General features: G+C 48.3%; 1 protein-coding gene across 1 annotated transcript in view; it reads left to right on the top strand.

Moving 5' to 3' along the window:
* The window catches only part of CNTN2 (contactin 2), a 56,893-nt gene that overhangs the window by 8,300 nt on the left and 25,807 nt on the right, over positions 1-22,786 (top strand). Inside the window, exon 2 of the mRNA XM_054028733.1 lies at positions 18,003-18,108. Coding sequence (XP_053884708.1) covers positions 18,054-18,108 — 55 coding nt within the window. The 5' untranslated portion in view covers positions 18,003-18,053. The remainder of the gene's footprint in view (positions 1-18,002; positions 18,109-22,786) is intronic.

Here is a 22,786-nt window from a genome sequence, read left to right as displayed (position 1 = left end):
ATGAACACTTTATCCTACTTGTGCATCCGCGCGGGGGCGTTGGGTGGTCAGCACTTGCCAGTCTCCTGAGTGCTGCCAGGGCTAGCGTTAGGCGAGCGTGGCCAGCTCCCCCACAGTCCAATGCAATGAGCTGATGGTGCAGCAACGAGGTGCTGGCAGAGCTAGGGATGCTGTTGCCCTGGCCACTGCAGTGAGCTGCGAGTGCTGATGCTGTGACAGGGCCCACATGGTAAGTTTAGAGGCAACGCAAGTAGTGCTGCAGTAGCAGTGCAATCACCATGCTCTAGAGATGCTGGAGCCCTTTGACATTACTGAGGCTTTCCAAGGGGCAGGGGGTATCTTTCATCACTACAATCTCTCCTCTGGTTTTGGCGCTTGCCACGCAATGCACCCTCCAGCAGCTGGGAGAGCAGAGCCACTACCTCAGGGCTAGGAAGCTGTTTTTACCCACACATCAAAGGGTTTCTCCTGACACCACCATGGTAATGACGACAGTGAAGAGCAGGTAGTTTGGTTTCAGAGTAGCAGCCGTGTTAGTCTGTATCCGCAAAAAGAACAGGAGTACTTGTGGCACCTTAGAGACTAACAAATTTATTAGAGCATAAGCTTTCGTGGGCTACAGCCCACTTCTTCGGATGTTTGGGGAATTGTCAGTGTGGTGGATGCCCTAAGCTTTAGTCAGAATTTCCCTTTGCTCAGCTGTGCACAGATGATGGCTGATGCAAGATTTTAAGAACAAGAGATTTTATTAAAAGCATTTGCCAAAAGCCCTTCTCTTGTTTTGGAGAAGATTTTATTTTTCTGGAGATCTAATGGACAGAGCATGGGACAGAGTCAGGACACCTGGATTCCATCCCATCTCTGCTACTGATTCAGCCATGTGCCCTTGGCCACCTCACACAGCCTGTCTGTGCCTCAGCTTCCCCATCTGAAAAATGGAGTTAATAGTCAATACCCCCTGTATGAGGAGGGGGTGGTGAGGTTAAACTCAATCATGTTTCTAAAGGGCCTTGAAACACAGTATGTTGGCATAGTGGGGTCCTGTTACGGGGACCTAATGTTTTAAACTTCAGCGCCTAACTTCAGGAGCCAAAATTAGCCGAAACAGTCTCAAACACCTAAGTGATGAATTAGTATTTTTTCCTATTTTTAATCAACTTACATTTTCACCAGTGAGGGAAGTTATTCAGCGGGGATGGGGAATCAGACAATAAATTATTTAACAACAGTAGACACAGATTCAAAAAGTTAAAGCTTCAAAACCATTCAAACAAAACCTGTCAACATGACATGTCAAAATAGACCAAGTAAATATCTTTAAATCAGACTAAGGTCTCAGGCAGCGTTTTTCTTACTTTGCCTAGCTGTACATTTAGATCATCATCTATGGAAATATTTTTTCCTCATTTGTGTGTACACGGTGAAATCAACATTTGCAGACATTCAGGGATAAAAACCTAATAGTTCTAGGCTTGTAAGGATTAAGTGGAGACAGGCTCAAGGAACCATATTCGGATTCAGATTTCGAACACCCAACACTCCCAGGGCAGGAGGCAGGAATTTGGTTTGGCCAGTTATAGAGTGTTTTCCATCGACATTTCTCAAAGCAGGTCATTATCAGATGATGGAACTGAGCCACAGGGAGGGGAAGTGAATTGCCCAAGGTCGGCCAGCAGGCTAACAGCAGAATCAGGATTCGAACCCAGGACTCTTCGAACCCAGTGCTCTATCCATTAGGCCACAGTGCTTCCACAGTTACAAAGAAACGGTCCCTTTGCAAAACTCAGACCTAGATTCCAAATAGCCCCAAATATTGAAGTGTTGGTTCAAGGTCTCTCTGTAATATTGGGTATTTTGAACTCTTATTACATTTGTCTCAGAGTTGCACCCAGAGATCTCACTCAGGAACAGGGATCCATTATGCCAGGTGCTGTACAAACATGTACAAAGAGACAGGCCTTGCCCCCAAGACCCTACAATCAAGGCCTTGATCCTGCAAGCTGCTGTATGTGGACAGATCCTGCCTCAGCCAACCACTGGAGTCAATGCAGCTGTGCACAGACACACGAATTTATCTGTATTGAACAACTTGCCGGAGCAGGGCCTAAGAGGGGGAAGATTGAGAAGTACAGAGACACTGATACAATGCAGCCTTGGGACCTGTGACTTACATAAACGCACTCCCCAACTACTAATTAAAAGCATTTAAAAGAAGCAGGAAAACAGGAGGAATTTTAGAAGACTCTGCCTTAAGCCTGATAACCTTACTAATGTCCTGCTCAGAGCACATCAGAAAGTTCTACCTGCTATTTATACTAGCATGAGAGAAAGAAGATGGTTATATTTCCTCCCGGGGTGGAAATAAACCTCTCATTGACCTTAGGGTGAGGTGTATAGGTGCATCAAGAGCAGAACCTATGGGGTGCAGAGAACCTGTTTTCACAATGCACAGAACAATCCACTCCTATACAATACCGATCTGGAGCATTAAAATCCACCTGTTAAACCAGACTTTCAAAAAAGAGCTCAGCTCCCATTTAAGCATCTAAATAAAAGGCAGATTCCCAATGTGCTGAGAGCTCGTCTCAGAATCTGGCCCACACAAGATTTAAAAATCAGATCTATAGACCCCCATCCATCTCCCTGCTGATGGATAGCTCAGTGGTTTGAGCATTAGCCTGCTAAAGTCAGGGTTGTGAGTTCAATCCTTGAGGGGGGCCACTTGGGGATCTGGGGCAAAATCAGTACTTGGTCCTGCTAGTGAAGGCAGGGGGCTGGACTCGATGACCTTTCAAGGTCCCTTCCAGTTCTAGGAGATGGGATATCTCCATTAATTTAATTTAAAGATTGTTCCCCACTGCATATGTGTTCATGATTTGTTCACCCAGTCTAGTTTCACATGTCCCAAGTGATGGGGCTTTTGCCACTTGCTTTGGGGAAGACTTATCTATTGCTTAGTATATTTCACGGTCAGGAAGTTTTTCTTAATACAGCCTAAATTCTCCCCTTTTCTCAAGTTCATCCCATTACACCTAGTTATACCCCCATGTGCCATGCTAAATAGTTCCTTTTCATTCCCCAGCATAGATGACACCTTAGAGGCACTTTGGCAGTCAGGAGATATTGATCTGAAATCGATTCTGATCAACAATCAGTTTCCATTAAGGAATAAAATAATCAGTGACCAATAGGACACCCCAGTGCAGCCAAGAAAAAGTAACTGTCTTGGAGATAAAAACCACCACGACCACCCAAGCGCCAGCAGCCTGTCCATGAGCTCTGGGCTTGGACATTCCTGCAAAGGAGCAGGAGAAAGAGGACAAAGCCTGACCTTGGCAGAACCAGCTTTCCAGCATGGGGCTGCCAAATGCAGGCAAAGCAGCTGCAGAATCCTGCAGGAGAAACCATCACCAGCTGGGCATCAGCTAAGTAATAAGTATTGGAGCCTCATCTCCATTCGCGTCTATCTGCCCAGCTGCATTCCTAACTTACAAAGCCTCTTCTCTTCGATCCAGGCAGCACACACCCCACCACAAGCCAAGTATCTCAGGGCATTGAAATAAATCCAGCAGTACTGGAGTTTCCTTGGGTTCAGGCCACATGGCTCTGTGCTGCATTCATTCATGTAGATCATTTCTGGCCATTAACATATGCAGTAATATTGTGTGCAGGCCTGTGTGTTAACCAACAGACTCGCCTATGGGTCGGTAAGGGTCCTACAGCCAGTTAACAATGGTTGTTGGCAATACCATTGCAAGCCTCACGCCTCCGCCCTTTGCATTATGCCCTTTGTAAGGGCCAGGGCCAGCTCCAAGCACCAGCCTGGCAAGCAGGTGCTTGGGGCAGCCGCTCCAGAGAGGGGCACCACGTCCAGCTGTTCGGCGGCAATTCGGCGGATGGTCCCTCACTCCGCCTGGGAGCAAAGGACCTCCACCGAATTGCCGCCGCAGATTGCGATCGCGGCTTTTTTTTTTTTTTTTGGGCTGCTTGGGGCAGCCAAAACCCTGGAGCCGGCCCTGGTAAGGGCCACATCCTCCAAACGGATGCACTTGGGCTAGACCTTTGTACAGAGTCCATAGATTCAAGATCTGGCCCTAAAAGACCAACTCTGCAAGGAAAGTGGAAGAAATGGACATTGGTCTCTGGGGACGCCTGTCTCAAATGTAGGGTAGTTTCCATTGACATAGATGGCAACTCTAGATGTTCAAAATAATTCCAAATCAGTTGTTTTGCATTAAGTTGTAAATACACCTGAGATGAGACTGTGTGACCCGGGGTGGGCAGGGTTTCGGAATGACTCCTTTAAAAAAAATCAGAGCCGGGCCCAACCCAAAACCTCAGACCCAAACCTGCAAACTTTGGAGCTGCCTCCAAATCTGAACTGAGCTCTGGATCCAAATTATGCAGTTGGCCCCTCTCTTTACTACAGAGCAAAAGCGGATGACAAAAGCTCAATACTTAATACTTAAACATTGCAGCTTTGAGCTCATCTCTAGAAAAGAGCAAGCTAATTCAGGAAGGCAAGCCAGATTCTGACAGTCATTTTTAGGGGGGCAATAAGCCCAGGCCAGGGACTCAGTAGGAACACAACATGGGCCCTCAGGGGGTTCCCCAAACTTATAGTAGCTCAGAATGCAGCAAAAGCAGAGTGGGGCTGGCATTCAGGGCTGTGCACAGAGATGAAGGACAAATGTTTAACTATCAAAGGAAGACCCACAACACCAGATTCTTACTGGCTTAGATGCCAAACCCTCAAACTCTGCGCATGAACTAGGGGTTCTGACTGGCCTGTTCCAGCAAAGCCCAAAGAGGGATGTTTATGGGGTATTCTGCCTCTATTTTCCTTTCCAGCAAGAGAACAGGGAGCTGGGCAGCACTGGGGGCAGTCTAACCACTCACCCCCTCTCAGTTTGGTATTTTAAATTCCTGTTTCTTTTCTCTTTCATTCACTTCAACTTACCTGTTCTAGCTGCTGCGCTACACCTCACGCTCTGTTTGGCAAATGAGCTCCGATGTGGAGGGCAGCTGATTTAAAGACTAAACCCCACCCACAGTTAGTGCCAATTAGAGCTAGTAGCCAGCAAAACTTTAGTTAGCTAGACCGGACTTGGTGAGCAATTAGCCTCAGTTAGTCCCAGCTGGGGGTTGTTCTCTGGCCTGTTTCAGCCACGGGCTGTTTTGTTTGTTTGTTTATTTTGCTCACACTGCTGAGATTTAATAAGCATGTTTGGTAAAGCAAGCACCTGAGCGCCCACGCAGTCTGGCTGTGGTTATTTCTTCGCCTCCGTGCTCCATCCCACACCGCACTGATATTAGCCTCCGCTTTTGTTAAGTGTTTCTAGCCACTTCCCAGCCAGTAGGAGGCTCTGGAGAGCCAAAGGAATTTACCAACTTCTGGCCATTATCTTGCAATTATACCCAGGCAGGGGGACCTTTGCAATAACTTCAGTGTGGCTCTAGGCAAGGGCAAGGTTGTGCCTGTGCAGATCCAATTCCACAGTCAGGGCCTTTATTTCCAGTGCTTTTCAGAGTTGTAGCTGGTTAGAGGGGCTTTGCACCAAAACGTTTCCAATAGCAGCTGCTCATAGGGTGACTAGACAGAGTGTGTGACAAATCAGGACACTTGTTTTTTCAAGGGCAGGGTGGCGGGGGTGTAGTTGCACGTACAAGACAAAGTCCCTAATATTAGGACTTCCCCATGGCCACTCTAGTTGGTCACTTTTTCTAGTCGCTGGTTAGAGCAGGCTGGAGCCCTGCCAGAGATGGGGTGAGTATCATTCTGGAGTACTCAAGCCTCAGAGAGTGATGGCTTGATGTTCGCAGCACTACCACCACGCTGGATGTGATTCAACCCCTGGAGGTATTTGAACAGAAGGAGAAGGTAGCTACTGCCCTATGTGCAGTATCCCTTGCCCTGAATGTGCAGTCAGCCTAGAGGCCCCAGATGGGACAGAGCAGATGCTCAACAGCTGTTGTGATTCCTGTGTTGTACGGGTTACAAAATAACTCCAGACAGCAGGTGTAGTGTGGACAAAATATTATACAAACCACCCGTACAGCTCTGCCAGTGCCACTCAGTCCTAACCTCATCCCACTTGTTGCTTTGTGATGTTCAACAACCAATCTGGGCCCAAGGTGCTTGAAAGAGATCTTGATTCAGTGACTGCAGTTCCTGCCTCTGCCCCTCGTACTTTGTCTGGACAGCCAAAGCACGTATAGTTCCCAACATCACTCTGCCAATGCATCTCAGTCTTCCCACCCTCTGCCTCTTAATGCTATACCAGATCTGCCCACCCCCACTGGAGCTAATCAGGCCAAAGTGTGCAGTGGTTTTGTGATGGAGTAAATGTAAGCTAAGCAGAATGAAAACACCTAGCTTATTTCAGTATTGATTTGACTAGATTTCAACCCTGGTCTCCAAAGGTCATAGGCCAGTGCATTAACTCCCTGCACCAAGTGAGCCCTCTTCACAAGTGCACAGTAGATAGAAACTGAGGAGCGTTCCCCTGCCCCCAAAATATTTAACTCTTTGTAGTAGATCTGCCTTGAAATTAGGACTTCAGAGTCAGTGGGAACCGGGCAGCTTTGGGAGCATACGGTAAGACCCAAAATATTGGTCCTGCCTTCTTAGCACTTCCGCTGAGCCACAGCCCATCAGGCAATAATAAAATTAATCCTGAAAGTACAGCCTATAACTCCAGCACCAGACCTCCCCGGGTGCAGCTGCTGCAGCCCCAGAGGCACGGCCAGTAGAGAATGAGCTACTGGTTGTAAGCACCATCTGCTCCCCTCGTAATCCCGCAGAGAAAGAGCCTCCCAGGGCTACACTCCTTCCTTTACAAACACTGTACCCAGCAGCATTTTCAACTGGGCTTGTGCAATTACCGCACAGCGAGGAGCGAGCCTGCTCAGAAAAATCTTAGTGCAATCCCCATCCTGTCGCTCAACCCACCCACATCTTCCGGCTCTTCTGGGTCACTTCAGGGTATAGCTGCAGCTGACAGATTCTAGGGTGGAAGAATGGACCCCTCGCAAAGCTCTCAAAGCTGGGATAACAAGCCACTTCGCCATTCTGCCTGAGCCATGGGAGCTCAGATTTGCCCCCAGGGGTCGGGATGATCTGGAGAGACTGTGCTAAGGGCCATGGCTGTGCCATGGATAGGGCCTTTGTTTTCGGGGGGGGGGGGGGGTTGGTTTAAAATTTCCTGTTAATTTATCAGGGTGTATTTTAAAGAAATTAACTGGGTGTAAAGTGGCAAAAAAAACAAAAATGAAGGGCCGGGGGGGTGAGGGATACCCGGTACTCTCATGGGAGGCTGGGGGGTGAGGGATACCCAGTACTCTCATGGGAGGCCGGGGGGTGAGGGATACCCGGTACTCTCCTGGGAGGCCGGGGGGGTGAGGGATACCCGGTACTCTCATGGGAGGCCAGCAGGCTCTGGTGGCGGGACCCTTCCACTCTCTGCAGGCCTGTTGCTGCAGCAGTTGGAGGGTCTCAGCTGCCAGGACCCAGCTCCCTCGTTCAGGAAAGGCAGAAGGGACTGCACCCAAGAGCTGTTGAGGGGGCCAGGAGGGGGCTCTGTCCAGCAGCACAAGAGGACTGGGGCTATCACCTGGCTCCCTGCCTGTCTCACTCCCCCATAGCCAAGCAGCTGTTGCCAAGCAGCAGTTGCCCTACTCAGAGCAGGCGCCCTGTGCCGTCTGGCAGGGACTCTGTGACGGGGGAGCCGGGTTTGTGGCATTCCAGCACTTACACAATTCAGGTTAAAAACGGGTGAAACCCAAATGCTTGTTTTTTCACAACCCAAGAATTTTGGGGGGGGGGAAATTCAGTAAAAACAGAGAAAGACGGGCCTTCGCCATGGACCAGGCTTACTGCCAGCCTCTCAGCTAGGCCGGCGTCACTCTCTTACTCAGCCTAGCCAGCCCATCCGTAAATGCCTTGGACTCGAAGGCCTGAACTCATTTCTATGCCAGTGCAGAGCTTTCAGGGCTTTTCTAACCTACTGCTGCTGCCCATAGGCCCTATGGGCCTTGTGGTGGCTGGAGCATTCCCAGGGAACAGGACCACCGAGCCCCTCCTGGAACGCCCCCATGCCCGACTCATCCTGGAATGCTGCCTGCTCTAGGGACTCAGAGTGGGGATCGTAGAGGGTACTTCATTACCACTTTGTGCCAACATAGCTAATTGTATAGCACCTCGTGCACCTCCTGCTGGCACGGTGGGGGCTGGATAGGAGAGCAGACAAGATGTACCCAGACCACACGCTGGATTAGAGTATATGACAGCGGAACCAACAGGCCTTTGAACTTGTTTTCCTGGTTGCACCCAGTGTTCAACAGGAGCTACACCCCTGTCACCGGGTGCTCCACTCACTGCCGGTCTGGCACCTCCTCTTGGTCACTCTGGGGATTAGCTCTCGAGGCCGACACTCCTGTCCGCGGTTAGCGCGCCATCACTCGGACTCTAACTCCAGGACCCTCAGCGTCTCCTTCATGACTTAGCCCTCTGGCCAGGTCAGTAAGCGTTCCCCTTTCCAGGGTTCAGACCACCAACAGTCCTAGGCAGTCTTCCCAGTCACTGCCTCAGTAGGTGGTGGGGAACCCAGGCCTGCCTCTAGTCCGGGAACCCTCAGCTCAGCAGTTCTGGACTTCCTCTCTCTGCCCTCACTGCTCCTTCCCTGGGCTACTTCCAACTCTCTGGTTCCCCTTCTCTCTCAGGGGTACCACCTCCAAGAACCCTCCTCCCTCTTCCCAGGGAGTGACTGCTGCCTGCCTTCCTGCAGTCCCCAAACACTCCTCCCTCTTCCCAGGGAGTGACTGTCCTTTCTCAGCAGCCCGGTCTGTAGCCTGCTACCTGGTTTTATGAGCCTGATCCTAAACAATCTCCTGCTCCCTGGCTCCTGTTCCAAGTGCAGCCTGTGGAGTTAATTGGGCATCCCAGCCACCTTAACCCCACTCAGTCCTGTGTGGGGCGGACACCCCATCGCACACCCCGATCAATGAGCTTACCAGTGCTGTTTCCTTGGTTGTGTGAAGAGCCAGTTTGCTTTTGTAAAGTTGCCCAGAAGTGCTGGGGCTGTGCACACGCTGGTTTTTGTCAGCTTGTTCATTTTCTTGTAGGGTTGCTCACAAGTGCAGGGGCATCACTCGCTGTCTTGTTATTGTAAGGTTGCTCATGAATCCAGACAGAACTGAGCTGCAAAACAAAAATGGATTTTGAACCCCTGTAATTCGGATGTTTGGTTTGACCCATTACAGACAGTGAGGCCAGCTGCCAAACCTGGATCCTGGTTTGGATTTTGGACACCTGCCCATTAGAGGATATTCTGGTCTGGGGTGTAGAATTCATACTGGTCTCCTTATGGAAGCAGGGACCAACTGCAAAACTTGGATCCCGTTTTGGATGCTGAATCCCACGAACTTCAGGAAAGTTTAAGTTTGGCATTTAGATCCGGTCCCATCTCTGCTCCTGAACATGGGCTGCCATTATAACATTGGTTCTTGGGAAGAATGAACAAACAAATACATTATAATAAAATTAATTCAAATCCAAAACACAGAGAAAAAAATGCACAAAAATATTGCATGGACTTTGCAAACCAAAGCCAAACAAAGGTCACGTTTGGGACCTTCCTGACTTCACCATCCTCCCTTTCAGCACTGTATGAACGCCTGGCTCCCTGTCCCAGCCATGGCAACAGAGTCAGGAATGCCCTTTTATTATGGGATGTTGCTGCTGTAGGAATGGTTACGGTTTATGCCCAAATGCTCATCTTGTCATTTAACCACGGGGGATTAAGCTACACTCATTTAATAGATTGCACTGTGCCTGTGATGGCATCATAGTCGCCTCCTGTTAAAGCCCAGCTCCTCGCCGAAGGGTGGGAGCTGACAGATTGAGACAGTGAGCACTGCTGAGGAGGTACAGCACTGCCTATGCTGGCAGCCCTAGGGGGCCACCGGGTAGCGCTGCTCCCACACACATCAGAGTAAATCAGAGCAACTCTAGATGGGTACACATTAAAACTCTCAAGGAGCAGGGAGTGAAAGGTGGAGATGGGCTGGCTCACGAAATGCAAGGCAAGATGGGAGGCTGGAGGGGAGAGGCCGTGAGCTTAGTTTGGTGCAAATGCACTGGTTTTCCAAGCGTATGTCAGGGGAAGGGGTCACCGAGAACAGATATTTTAATGACAGGTTTCAAAGTAGCAGCCGTGTTAGTCTGTATCCGCAAAAAGAACAGGAGTACTTGTGGCACCTTAGAGCAGGGGTTGGCAACGTTTGGCACGTGGCAACATTTGGTAAGCACCCTGGCGGGCCAGGGCAGTTTTATTTACCTGCTGACGTGGCAGGTTCGGCCAATCGCAGCCCCCACTGGCCGCGGTTTGCCGTCCCGGGCCAATGGGGGCGGCGAGAAGCTGCGGCCAGCACATCGCTCAACCGTGCCGCTTCCCGCTGCCCCCATTGGCCCGGGATGGCAAACCGCGGCCAGTGGGGGCCACGATCGGCCAAACCTGCTGCGTCAGCAGGTAAATAAAACTGGCCTGGCCCGGCCCGCCAGGGTGCTTACCCTGATGAGTCGCGTGCCAAACGTTGCCGACCCCGGCCTTAGAGACTAACAAATTCAGCATAAGCTTTCGTGGGCTACAGCTCACTTCTTCGGATGCATAGAGTGGAACACACAGACAGAAGATATTTATACATACAGAGAACATGAAAAGATGGAAGTACGCATACCAATTGTAAGAGGCCAATCAATTGAGATGAGCTATCAGTAGCAGCAGAAGAAAAAACTTTGAAGTGATAATCAAGATGACCCATAGAAGGTGTGAGAAGAACTTAACATGGGGGGGGAAATTTCAATTAGTGTAATGACCCAACCATTCCCAGTCTCTGTTTAGACCTAAGTTAATTGTGTCTAATTTGCATATTAATTCAAGTTCAGCAGTCTCTTTGGAGTCTGTTTTTGAAGTTTTTTTGTTGCAAAACTGACACCTTCAAGTCTGTCACTGAGTGATTAGAGAGGTTGAAGTGTTCTCCCACTGGTTTTTGAATGTTATGATTCCTGATGTCAGATTTGTGTCCATTTATTCTTTTGCGTAGAGACTGTCCGGTTTGGCCAATGTACATGGCAGAGGGGCACTGCTGGCACATGATGGCATATATCATGTTGGTAGATGTGCAAGTGAACGAGCCCCTGATGGTGTGGCTGATGTGGTTAGGTCCTATGATGGTGTCACTTGAATAGATATGTGGACAGAGCTGGCATCGGGCTTTGTTGCAAGGATAGGTTCCTGGGTTAGTGTTTTTGTTGTATGGTGTGCGGTTGCTGGTGAGTATTTGCTTAAGGTTGGGAGGCTGTCTGTAAGCGAGGACTGGACTGTCTCCCAAGATCTATGAGAGTGGGGGATCATCTTTCAGGATAGGTTGTAGATCTTTGATGATGCGCTGGAGAGGTTTCAGTTGGGGGCTGAAGGTGGCGGCTAGTGGCATTCTGTTATTTTCTTTGTTGGGCCTGTCCTGTAGTAGGTGGCTTCTGGGTACTCTTCTGGCTCTGTCAATCTGTGTTTTCACTTCAGCAGGTGGGTATTGTAGTTTTAAGAATGCTTGATAGAGATCTTGTAGGTGTTTATCTCTGTCTGAGGGATTGGAGCAAATGCAGTTGTATCTTAGAGCTTGGCTGTAGCCATTGGGAGAACACTTCAACCTCTCTAATCACAATTGATTGGCCTCTTACAATTGGTATGCATACTTCCACCTTTTCATGTTCTCTGTATGTATAAATATCTTCGGTCTGTGTGTTCCACTCTATGCATCCGAAGAAGTGGGCTGTAGCCCACGAAAGCTTATGCTGAAATAAATTTGTTAGTCTCTAAGGTGCCACAAGTACTCTGTTCTTTTTTAGAGATTTTAATATAGGGCTTTTGCAGGGATAGGAAAGGACCAAACAGGCAGTCTGGATTTTTTTTTTTTTTTTTAAATCTTCCTGACTCCTGCTGTGAGTTCCAGGTGCATCCACATAGAATACAACTGCCATGCTACTGAATGCAACATGCAGACCACCCCTGCTATGCTGGCTGATTGCCCCCAGTGTATCCATGCTGAAAGTGCCTGGTATATATACCCCAAGTACTTCATAATGGCCACTGAGGTCAACTGAATGTCAATGGTTAGTGATGGCACAGTGGATGAGGGCCTCCGGTGAAGGAGTTTAAAGACTTAATAGATGGTTCATTCCACATATGATACTGGCAGATCTGAGAGACAAGGTGGGCGCGGTAATATCTTTCAATGAAGCAACTTCTCTTGGTGGAAGGGACAAGCTTTCAAACTTCACACAGCTCTTCCTCAGATCTGGAGAAGGTAATAGAGTGTCACAGCTAACTACAAGCTGAGACAGACTTTAACATAGATTGTTCAGATCCCAAATAGGAAGTGTTCACAGGTTCTTGGAACTGAAGTAGCTGGTCACGGGTAACTAACCAGATGGGAGTGAAATCCATCTGTGGAGGCAGCGTCACATCATCCTAACCTCCAACCCTTATTGAGTCACCAGTCATTTTCCCCATTGAAGCAGCGATTCCAGGTGAACGTGTTCACATATATGCGTCTGCATGCGTTCGTTCACCACAAGGAACCTCGGAGCCTTTTAGAGTGACTTCATCCACAGGATCAGCTCCCACAGAAAGCACTCGTACTTAGGGGGGTTTGGAAGGCAGGGAGGCTCAGGGGAATTCTAAGTGTCTCACTCTAGCACCATAACGTCATTTCCATGATAATGGATTTTTCCCAGCTCCCAAGGGCTGCCTAGGAAAAACTTAATGCTTCAGCAGCTACATGTATGTGTTTACAGACATGCACACCCTTCCTCCCTTAATGAGGGCATCCATCAGTGGGCCTGACAGATCCCCTTTTAGTGCAACAGAAGGCTCTGGAGTGGTTGTCAAAACGTCAGATACAAATGGGGAAACAAGTCCCAGAGGCCCCTCTTCTAATTAGAGGTAGAGACAGGTCTGGGCTGGATCATCAAAGATCCAAAACTGGAGAAGTTCAGCTCCAAATGAAGTATTCAGAGCTCAGATCCACCATTCTAAGGTGGATTCAAAGCCCTGAACTTTGGGGAAGTTCAAAGGCAGGTCCAGCTCTGATCTTCTTGAGTCAGGCCCTACACCAAGCTGAATGGGAACATGGACTCCAGAATAGCCAGGGGAGGTTCTATTCACATCTCTAATTGTAGGTAATGCAAATGTCACCATTTGCAGCAATCTCTCTGTCCATTCTGCAGCCTCTCCAAGTGTTGGTCATACCTCGGCCCCACCTTGAGCTCTTCCTATTGATCACGTTCCCATTTTTGCCAGACATTTTCAAGGGGGCTAACACAGGCCCGGATGAGGCCCAACACGTGAGACGTGCCCACTTCCGATGTACGCATGACTTGAATCTTGTTTTGAGACATGTACTTCCCCTTCCCAGATAAGGCTCCTTGAGACGCTCAGTGCCAACAAGAACCATTTAAACAGGTTTTCTCCCTGCTAACCTCCTCCCCCACCCTGCAGTCCGAGCACGGATTTACACATAAACCAGATACTGAGATGGATTTTGGGAGATACCAGATGGGTCAGCTCATCATAACATCAAGCAGATGCCAGCAGGTCAGCATTACCATCCCTCTGGAATCCTGAAGCAATGAAAATGTCACCGAAATGAGAGAAATGGTACAGTGAGCCCATAAACCCCAGCCCAGCCCATTATTTCATAAACTGGACTTCAAATGGCATGACTCTGTTAGCTGATTACGTAGGTCTTGCTTCATGTCACTGGGTCACTTTTCTTCGTTCTGGACGCAGGTCCATTCTGATCATCCCCTGGACGTAGCGATAAAGGGGGAGAGAAAAGGCTGCGCAGTTCGATGTGACTGATCCCCTTTCTCTTCCTCTGATGAAATAAACAGAGCTGGGTCTTTCCATTTCCACAGCCAGCTGTACTGGTACTAGCATTCTTCGGGAACTTTCAAGCATCACCAATGAAGTGTCTCTGCTGGGCCATAAGGAATGAATCCTATGGTTTGAAACACACAAGGGCACCGCCAACACTTGCAGCAGCAGAACTGTGAAGTCCTGTCTTGCAGGCAGTTAAGTGTCTTCAACTGGCCTTCCCCATGCTAGTCTGCAGAGTAAATATACAATAGCAAAGCACATTTGTACGGTGCCTTTCCTCCTGAAGGAACCGTAAATACTTTACAGGCTGTATAATCAATGAAACATGATTTATCAAAACGCCGCTTATCCAAAACACCCAACATTTGAAACTTGTGAACATTCTTTACCCTGCAGCATTCACACGAGAAATCTGAATGAATGCTACACTCCCTTTACTAGTCAGATAAACAGGGGGCTGGTGCAGAGGGGCTTCTCATCCACCACTGTAATACAACCACTTCTGAGATGAAACGCAGCAGGTATTCTGCACCAATAACAAATTAATGAAGACTGGATTCAGTTGAATCCACAGAGGGGAACTGCTAGTTTGGCAGAATGGAATAGCCCAGTTTGGGATTTAGCCAGGCAATCTTGCATAAAAAAAATTGTAAAGGAAAGAGCTATGAGAGAGAGAAAGAGAGAGAGATTTTGGAGGTGTGGAGGGCATCCATTGATAAAGGGAGTTAAAAAAGAAAAGATAATTTGAATAGTAGCAATTAGGGCATTGTGAAGCTGGGGGTGGGCTCAAACAAGCAGGATTGGGGTTCAAAATACAGTTAAGCGCCAGCTCACTTGTGATGAGATAGCTGCCCTGCTGGGAGACGGAGAAGAAACCACTAGGGGAAAGCTGGCACAAGTAAATAGGCAGAGGGTTATTGAGACTCAACCCCTCTCCTTCTATGATGAGAGCTCCTGCCCAGTCACGTTCACTCGGAACTAGTGTTTGTTTAAGGCACCCAGGAAAGGCAGAATGAAATTTCCTTTCATTCGAATGCAGCATCTATATTTTATCAAACAGAAAAACGTAAAGTGCAATTAAAATAAGAGAAGTGCCAGATCAACAGATCTGCTCTCCACGTGTCATCAAGCCTTAACTGCTGACCAATTGCACCTTTTTACCCCAATAGGGAGGATGCCCCTGTGGATACAACAGGAGAGCCTTAGCCCAGTGTTTCTCAGCCTTTTCAGATTGGAGATCTCTTATTCGAAGTCAATATTTTTCATGACCTCCTTCCACATACTCTAACAGTAAGAGTAAAAGATGTATCAATGCGAAGCCTGGATAACTGATGTGTGTGTCTTGTGAGAGGCTGACAGAGAGTACTTGGCTTGTGCAGGAGTGAGATCTTCTTTGCTGTGCGTCGTAATAAAATCGCCAACGTCTCATGACCCCCCCCCCCCCCCGATTGCCTTTTGAGACCCACCAGTTGAGTAACACTGGTCTACAGGACGCAGGAGTCACTTGTTGTTTTAATAATGACATGCGTTACCATAGCGCCTAAGAGTCCCAGTCATGGACCTGGACCCTACTGGGCTAGGCACTGTACAGACACAGAACAAGAGAGATGTTCCCTGCCCTAAGGAGCTTACGACAAGAGAGCACAGATTGATACAGACAGGTCAGTCGGGCAGTATAAGACTGGTCAGCAAGGGGGTCTCAGCACAACACTCGGGGCAGGATTCTCATTTAAAGTGAGTCCAAATTACACCATAAAAGAGGCCTAAAGCAGCTTTAATGTAAATTAGACTCAGGCTCTTAATCTCTCTGTGTCTCAATTCCCCACCTGAAAAATGGGGATAATGATACTTCCTTCCCACCCTTGTCTATTTTGACTCTAAGCTCTTCGGGGCACGCATCCTTAAAAGCAAAGGTCTGATCAAAACCCCCATATCCAAGCTCCCCAGAACGCTGGGAAGGTTTAGATCTGGATCCAGTCTTCTCTCTCCTAAGCCCCAATAGTGTAGACTTTTGTTCCTGGTGAGGAAGTAAGAGGCAGGAAGAGTCCAAGAGGCTTTTCAAATCTCAGGTGTGCAGCATGAGATAGATCATCTTTCCACCTTGCAAATCAAGCATGTTGGATCTAGTGTCAGTGAGCAGAAATACATGTGGAACCCAGGGCCGGCTTTAGGCCAATTTCACCAATTCCCCCGAATCGGGCCCCGTGCCTAAGAGGGCCCCGCGCCCAGTGGCAGGGCCGCTGGGGTGGGGGCAAGTGGCTGAGAATCCCTTCCCTGGCTAGAGGCTCCTTGTTAATTTTTACTCACCCAGCAGCGCTCCGGGTCTTCAGCGGCACTTCAGCGGCGGGTCCTTCACTCGCTCTGGGTCTTCTGCAGCACTTCGGCGGCAGGTCCTTCAGTGCCACCAAAGACCCGGAGCGAGTGAAGGACCCACCGCCGAAGACTAGGAGTGCCGCCCAGTGACAACAAGCCCCACATGTTTTTTTACGTTTTTTTTTTCAGTCATCCCTGCCGGGGCCCCGTCAAAACTGTTTGAATCGGGCCCCGCACTTCCTAAAGCCGGCCCTGGTGGAACCAGCTCTGTATTCAGGCATGTGCATTTCAATTATTTATGATTTATCTAAGCCCCCATTGTCCTGGGCACTGGACAAGCATATAACATAGAACCGTGCCCAAAAGAACTTACACTCTAAGTTTAAGATGAGAGCCACAGGTGGGTACAGCAAACAGCTGGTGTGGGGAGCACAAGGGAAAGGGATAGAGCGACAAACAGTGGCTAAGCAGTAATCACAGCATACCAGCTGCCTAGCCATTGACAAGTGGTTTCAATACTGGTTTATTGGGGATTCACTTTAATAGGAGCACCCAAGAATACATGGCTAAGAAGCGAGCCCCTGAAGGTCATTTTTTAAAAGTTGCTTTTGTTAAGAGAAAAAAAATTAGCTCCGTTTCGATATTCTTGTTAAAGGGAAACGGCTGAGCTAGTCAGATGGCAAATCTAGTTCAAAATGATGCACCAGCAGCAAGACTTTGCGATTGCCAGGTGTGTGCAGTGGGTGTGGCAGCAGGGGTCAGGGGAATGTGGCAGCAGGAGGTTCATAAGCTGCTGCAGGCTTTTTTGATCCCATGGAGAAGCTGGAAAAGATGGAACCCTCTTAGGGGACTAGCAAAACTGCTGCATCCGGTAACCAACATCACTGCATCAGCAAATGCCCCAGTGCTTCCTTGGTCTCTGGTTTTAACTACTCATAGGCTTCAGTGCAGAGAAATACAAAAAGATCAAGTAGGTTGCAGCGAAGCCTCCAAGAGGACTCCCCAAAATGTCACCACTGAGCACAACAGCCGATCCTCTCCATCTCATAGTACACCCATCGCTATGATAACTGAGCAGGGCCATCCCGCCCCGCCCAATGGGACACTGGGGGCAACTCTTGGGCTGTTTCACACACCATGGGACAGTGGGATGAGAATGTGACTGGAAAAAGAGAATGCTTAGGCTTTTTTTTTAATTTGGTCTCCTTTGGCTTATCATGACCTGTGCACCAGGAGGCAGGGGCAAGGGACAGCTTGACCATGAGATTAAGAAGAGAAACACAAAATCGAGAGGGGATCTGAACGGAAAATTTCAGGTTAGCAGCAGTGCCTGGAGGTAGAGGTGGTCAGAAGTTTTTTGTCAAAACTAGTTTTTCAGTGAAAACATGGATTCTTACAGAACAAAATTTTTACCAACTAAATTATTTTTTTGTCCAAAACCCCCAAACCTGAACATTTTTGCTTTTCAGTCTTTTGAGGAAAACCTGACTAATTTAAACAAGTTTTTGTTTTTGTAGAACGTGTATGTCTGGAGGGGAATGATTTTCCAACCCCTGCGAACTCCAGTGTCATGAGAGTGGGGGAAATGGTTCTTTGGGGTGTACTTCATCACCCAGTGGCACGCCCCTTAGAGGGAACACTCCACATCAGAGAGACCCAGTGGGGATTTCCCAGCTGGAAGTGAGGATCTGGAACAGCTGGAACTGGACTGGCCAGCTGCTGCAAATAAATCCTCTTTTCTTTCTCTTGCAGGGTCCCCGTCCCTATTCCTCAATAAAGATAACTCCCACCCCGAGGCACACGATGGGAACTCTCACGGAGCTGGTTTTCATCTCGTTAGCCATCCTCACCTTTACGGGTAAGAGGGGGCATCTCAGCCTGGGAATACATGCCAGGCATTGGCTCTGACTAACTACCAGATACACAGCGGCTGGGGAACCAGTTAGGTTGTTTGGATCCTCATCCAAAATGCCGAACGTGGAATTCTTTGGGGCACGTATTCACCTATTACATGGGGCTCGTATTCACTTATTCATGGCTCGCCTAGCATGAATCCTGTGTGTTCTACATGTGGCTTTAACATGGCTTGTGCATGTTTCTCATGTGGAGTTCATACAGCTCAGGAGCACGACTTTAGTGTCTAAGGTCCGATTGCACCAGTCAGAGAGAGGGAGGGAGGGAATGTGTGGCACATTGCAAACAGGCTGCTCTCTGTCTGAGGTCACTATCAATTAAATTCGTCCCTCTGCACCACTTATGTCCCACTTCAGCAAGTGGTTCTAGGATTTGTTTTGGCCCCCTGCACAGGGGTGAATTTCACCTCATCGGCAGATCACACTGTTGACACGGCCACCTTCTCTCGCTGCTTTTCCAGGGACACATTTTCCACCATCCCATTTGCTGTTCATAACGAACCATTGCTGGATCTCAAGTCATTTCAGGCTGTGCTTTAAAGGGACGTCCTCTCAGCAGGGAGCCCTTTCCTTCAGACAGCTGAAAATTAGATAATGTCTTTGAGCTAATTCATCCTCCCAGGGAGAGGCTTCTCTGCTGTCCTTTATAAATATCTAATTACCTTTTAATGTTCTCTGGGTCCCTAGGGAGGGGAGGGGCATGGCCTGGCCTAGATCAGGAGGCAATCAACCTGTTTGGAAATAGGTCTGACCAACTATAGTGGACACAGCAAGACAGGGCTGGGCCTCACCATTAACCAGCTGCGTTTATGAGACTTGCTCGCCACTCAGGCTGAGTCCGTAAAGAATGAGTCACAAAAAAACTCAAAGGTCACTAGAAAATAGCCCCATAAACTTATGATGCAACTGATCTCAATAACCACGTTTGAGAGGGGACTAGCACCTTGCAGTGAAACACCTCAAGTGGGCCAAGCAGGAGACTCAGGACTCCAGGAGTCCATTCCCAGCTCTGCCGCTGACGCCCTTGGGACCAGGGCAAGTCACTTCCCCTCTCTGTATATTGGTCAAATGAGGGTGATGACCTCCCAGGAGTGCTGAGAAGATTAAAAGCTTGTAACGTGCAGAGAAAATTCTCTGATGAACAGTGTTACCAGAGTGCAAAATATTATTAAGGAAAGTCTAAAAATATCTCTGCTTCTCTTCACTGAAAAGAAGCCTTAGAAAATGCATGAAGTCTGTTACTAACCACAGCTGTGTCCATTTGTTCCTACGAGAGAGCTTCTCTTTAAAAATAACTGCTTTGGGTTTTGGTTTGGTTTTTTGTATGCCTGTTCGCATTTGCTATAAAACCAATTCGTTTCCCCTCACGTGCCAGCCTTCAGGCTGGGGGCAATGCCATAAAGCAACGAATACAAGCTGTCTGTGCTTTATCATGGAATTGCTGCTGACGTAACGTTGAACTGGATAGCACGACTGCAGCATTGACGTTCTGCTCCTGTTTCCCCCCTGTGCTGTGCGCAGGGCCAAAGAATCCAACCTCCCAGACAGCTGGTCTTTCCAGATTTGGCATTCAGCATATTCTCAGCAACAACAAGAAAAATCAAACGGGCAGAAATCAGCTGGCTCGGCAACACAGGGTGGGGCTGGTGCAGTCCCCTCCCCTGCTCACCGCAGTGGCAAAGGAGTTGAGACTATAGTTTTGTCTATTTTCATAACACATGATGTAGCTTTTTTGATATTGACAGAGGTCGCTATGCCCCTGGTGTGCTGTGGCTCAGAGAGTGAAATATTACGAGTCCTAAAACAGCGTCTGGAATCTTGGGTGCTCTAGTTTTCATTTTTTCTATTTATTCTGACGTCTGATTTATTTCCTCAAGTGAGTTCCACTCTGCTCAGATGCAGCATTTAAGACACAGCTTTTCTTGCCTCATTTCACCAACTGGATGGCCTAGGGCAGCAAGTTGAGAGGTCAAGTAAGGTTGCAGCTGTCCCATTTTTCATGGGACATTCCCAGTTTTGATTGGATCATCCTGCTTCCTGCAAATTAAGCTTGCAGGACATGAATGTGTTTCAAAATATCCTCAGGGCTCTTGAAAATTTGCAACTGGACATCATGACCTAGCAATGCAACCTCCTGCTGTTGCGAGAAGATAACACAGTCCCAAAGGACCATGATTTACAAACGACAGGTCTAAGGTGGAGTGATGTGCCCAGGGTCCTACAACAGAGTCAACGTGGCTCAGGCAGGCTTAGAATTTTCTGTTCTCCTGGGCTCCCAGCCCTTCGCCCTAACCCATCTGGAATTTCAATGCCTTATTTTTTAACCTTAATCTGCTTGTGGTGCTGAACAAGTGAGATCTGGCCATTTCACCCAGACACCTGGGTATCATGGACACAAATTTGTCTGACCTTCTTGCACTGTTGACGTATAGAAAATCAATGCCTGACAGCTGCAGTCCATAACCACTGCAGAGAAGGGCAGTAGAGGACAGCAAGAGTGTTTGGGTGGAATTAGAAGAAAAGATTAGCCAGGCTTGTCTTGTGTAGCATGGACACACGGAGCAATGCATTTGAGCATTAATACCATGGCTTTCGGGTGATAGATAAATAGAAATCATCTGCCATTCATTACTTATTAAGTTCTAATGACTTAAATGGAAATCTGGTTGCTTAGTTGTTACGCCTCAGTACATTTGCTTTTTACTATTGGAATGGATTAACACACAACAGTCTCATTAATTCTGCATTAAACCCTGATTACTTTATCCACTACTCAGCAGTGTTAAGATCAGCACGGAGCCAATTCTAGCGGAGACCAGCTCCGTGTGTCTGCTGCTGGCGTGGCCAGGAGGAGAGACTTTCACTTTCGGGAGGGGACTATTCCAGCAGCAAAGTGGGGGCATCTACATAGATTTGGGGAAGGGGCTATGAAGCCCCACAATACCACTGCCCTGATTTCACCATCTATGGGCCAGTTTGTGAAACCAGTGGGGTTGCTACCAATGTGAGGGGTGGGGGGTCACAACCTGCCCTTGTATGTTTGGCCGCTGATACCCATGCACCACAAAGGGCCCGGTTTGAGTCCAGCTCACTTGCAGCGGCACGTCTGTACTGAGGCTCCGTGGGGGGGACTCAGCTAATTGGTTAATGCCCAGGCACCAGTCAGCAGACACAGCAGTAAGCAGCCAGCTGTTCAGAGAGGACTTAGCCAATTAGCGAGCCGCTCTCCCCTATTGCCCCCATCCCTGTATGCATTGGCAGCCTGGACATCAAACAAGAACCCTATGAACCAAAGGTAAAGGGCGTCCAAGCCCAGACGAATCCTGCCGGGCCTTTCCCAGCTGGAATTCACTCTTGCATAAAACATCACACTTATCAGAGGCGCTTCACTGAAACAGTGGTCCCACTGCATCCCGCAGGGAAGGAGACAGACTGACGGCTGGCGAGATAGCATAGGATAGTTATTAATTCAAACACAAAGCCCTCAAGAGCTTCTGCCAATCACATTCAGGTGGCGGGGGTGGCCGAGCTCTCCCTGGCTTATCAGTTATGGGGCAGACGGGCTTCACAGTGAGGAGCTCGCTGTCCGTTTCAGCTGGTGGGTGGGTGACGGGGGGAGGGGAGGAGAGAAAATTGATGGTTATCTCGCCAGCTGCTTTTGCTGTTACATATTTCAGGCTGATTTTTATTATTATTTATATGACCGGTTTTATTACGCATGTCCCGGCGGGTGGCTCGGTCACGGTTTCCATTTGTCTTGATAACAAGGTCGAATTCCTCCGTCTCACTTATGACATAATACTTTGCGCTTTTCAGCCAAGGAGGATAAGAGATATCACCTCCATTTTGCAGAAGGGGGAAACTGAGGCACAGAGCAGTGACCTGACTTGCCCAGAGCTGGGCACAGAAAACAGGTCACCAGTGCAACTCCCTGTCCAGTAGTCCACACTCAGTCTCTGAATATAGAAGTATTATGAGACCTACAGTAAATCTAATAGAGAGGGCCCCTCCCCATCATGAAACAAAGAGGTGACAGAATGCAAGAGGGGGAAACCAGCAGAAATCAAGTCAAGTGGCATTTCTTTATGTAAAGGGTAGCTGGGAAAGGGAGCAAAGCGGGAAGCATCAGGTGCTGTCCCAAGGAAGGCAAACACCACTGCTACACCAGTGACCTATCACTAAACTTGCAAATCTCATGAAGCACCATGGGACGGATTTTTACAGGTGTTTGGGTGCCTAAAGATACAGAGCGGTGCCTAGGGGGGTTTTCAGAAGTGCCCACGTGCCTAACTCACATTGATTTCAATAGGCCTCTATCTGCATCTGTAAAAATCTTTACCTTTAAAAATCTGGCCCCTACCTTTGCTCAAAGAGCGTCCCTCTGAAATTTACTGTTTCTTACTCAAAAATGTCCAGTGTTTGATCGAGATCAGAAGTCAAAAAATACCCGCAATTTATTTCCACTGAGCAAATGGTTTAATTTTGATCTCACCTAGTTTTCTACACCAGGGTAATTTAAGTGGTAAAATCTACTCCTGATTTATGCTGCTGTAAGTGACATCATAATCCGGCCAATTGGGTGTGAATGCTGCCAAGAAACTTAACACCCACCCCCTGCTGGCA

This window comes from Malaclemys terrapin, chromosome 4 (assembly GCF_027887155.1).
Source record: "Malaclemys terrapin pileata isolate rMalTer1 chromosome 4, rMalTer1.hap1, whole genome shotgun sequence".
NCBI classification, from domain to species: domain Eukaryota; kingdom Metazoa; phylum Chordata; order Testudines; family Emydidae; genus Malaclemys; species Malaclemys terrapin.
This window is presented reverse-complemented; position numbering and strand designations above follow the sequence as displayed.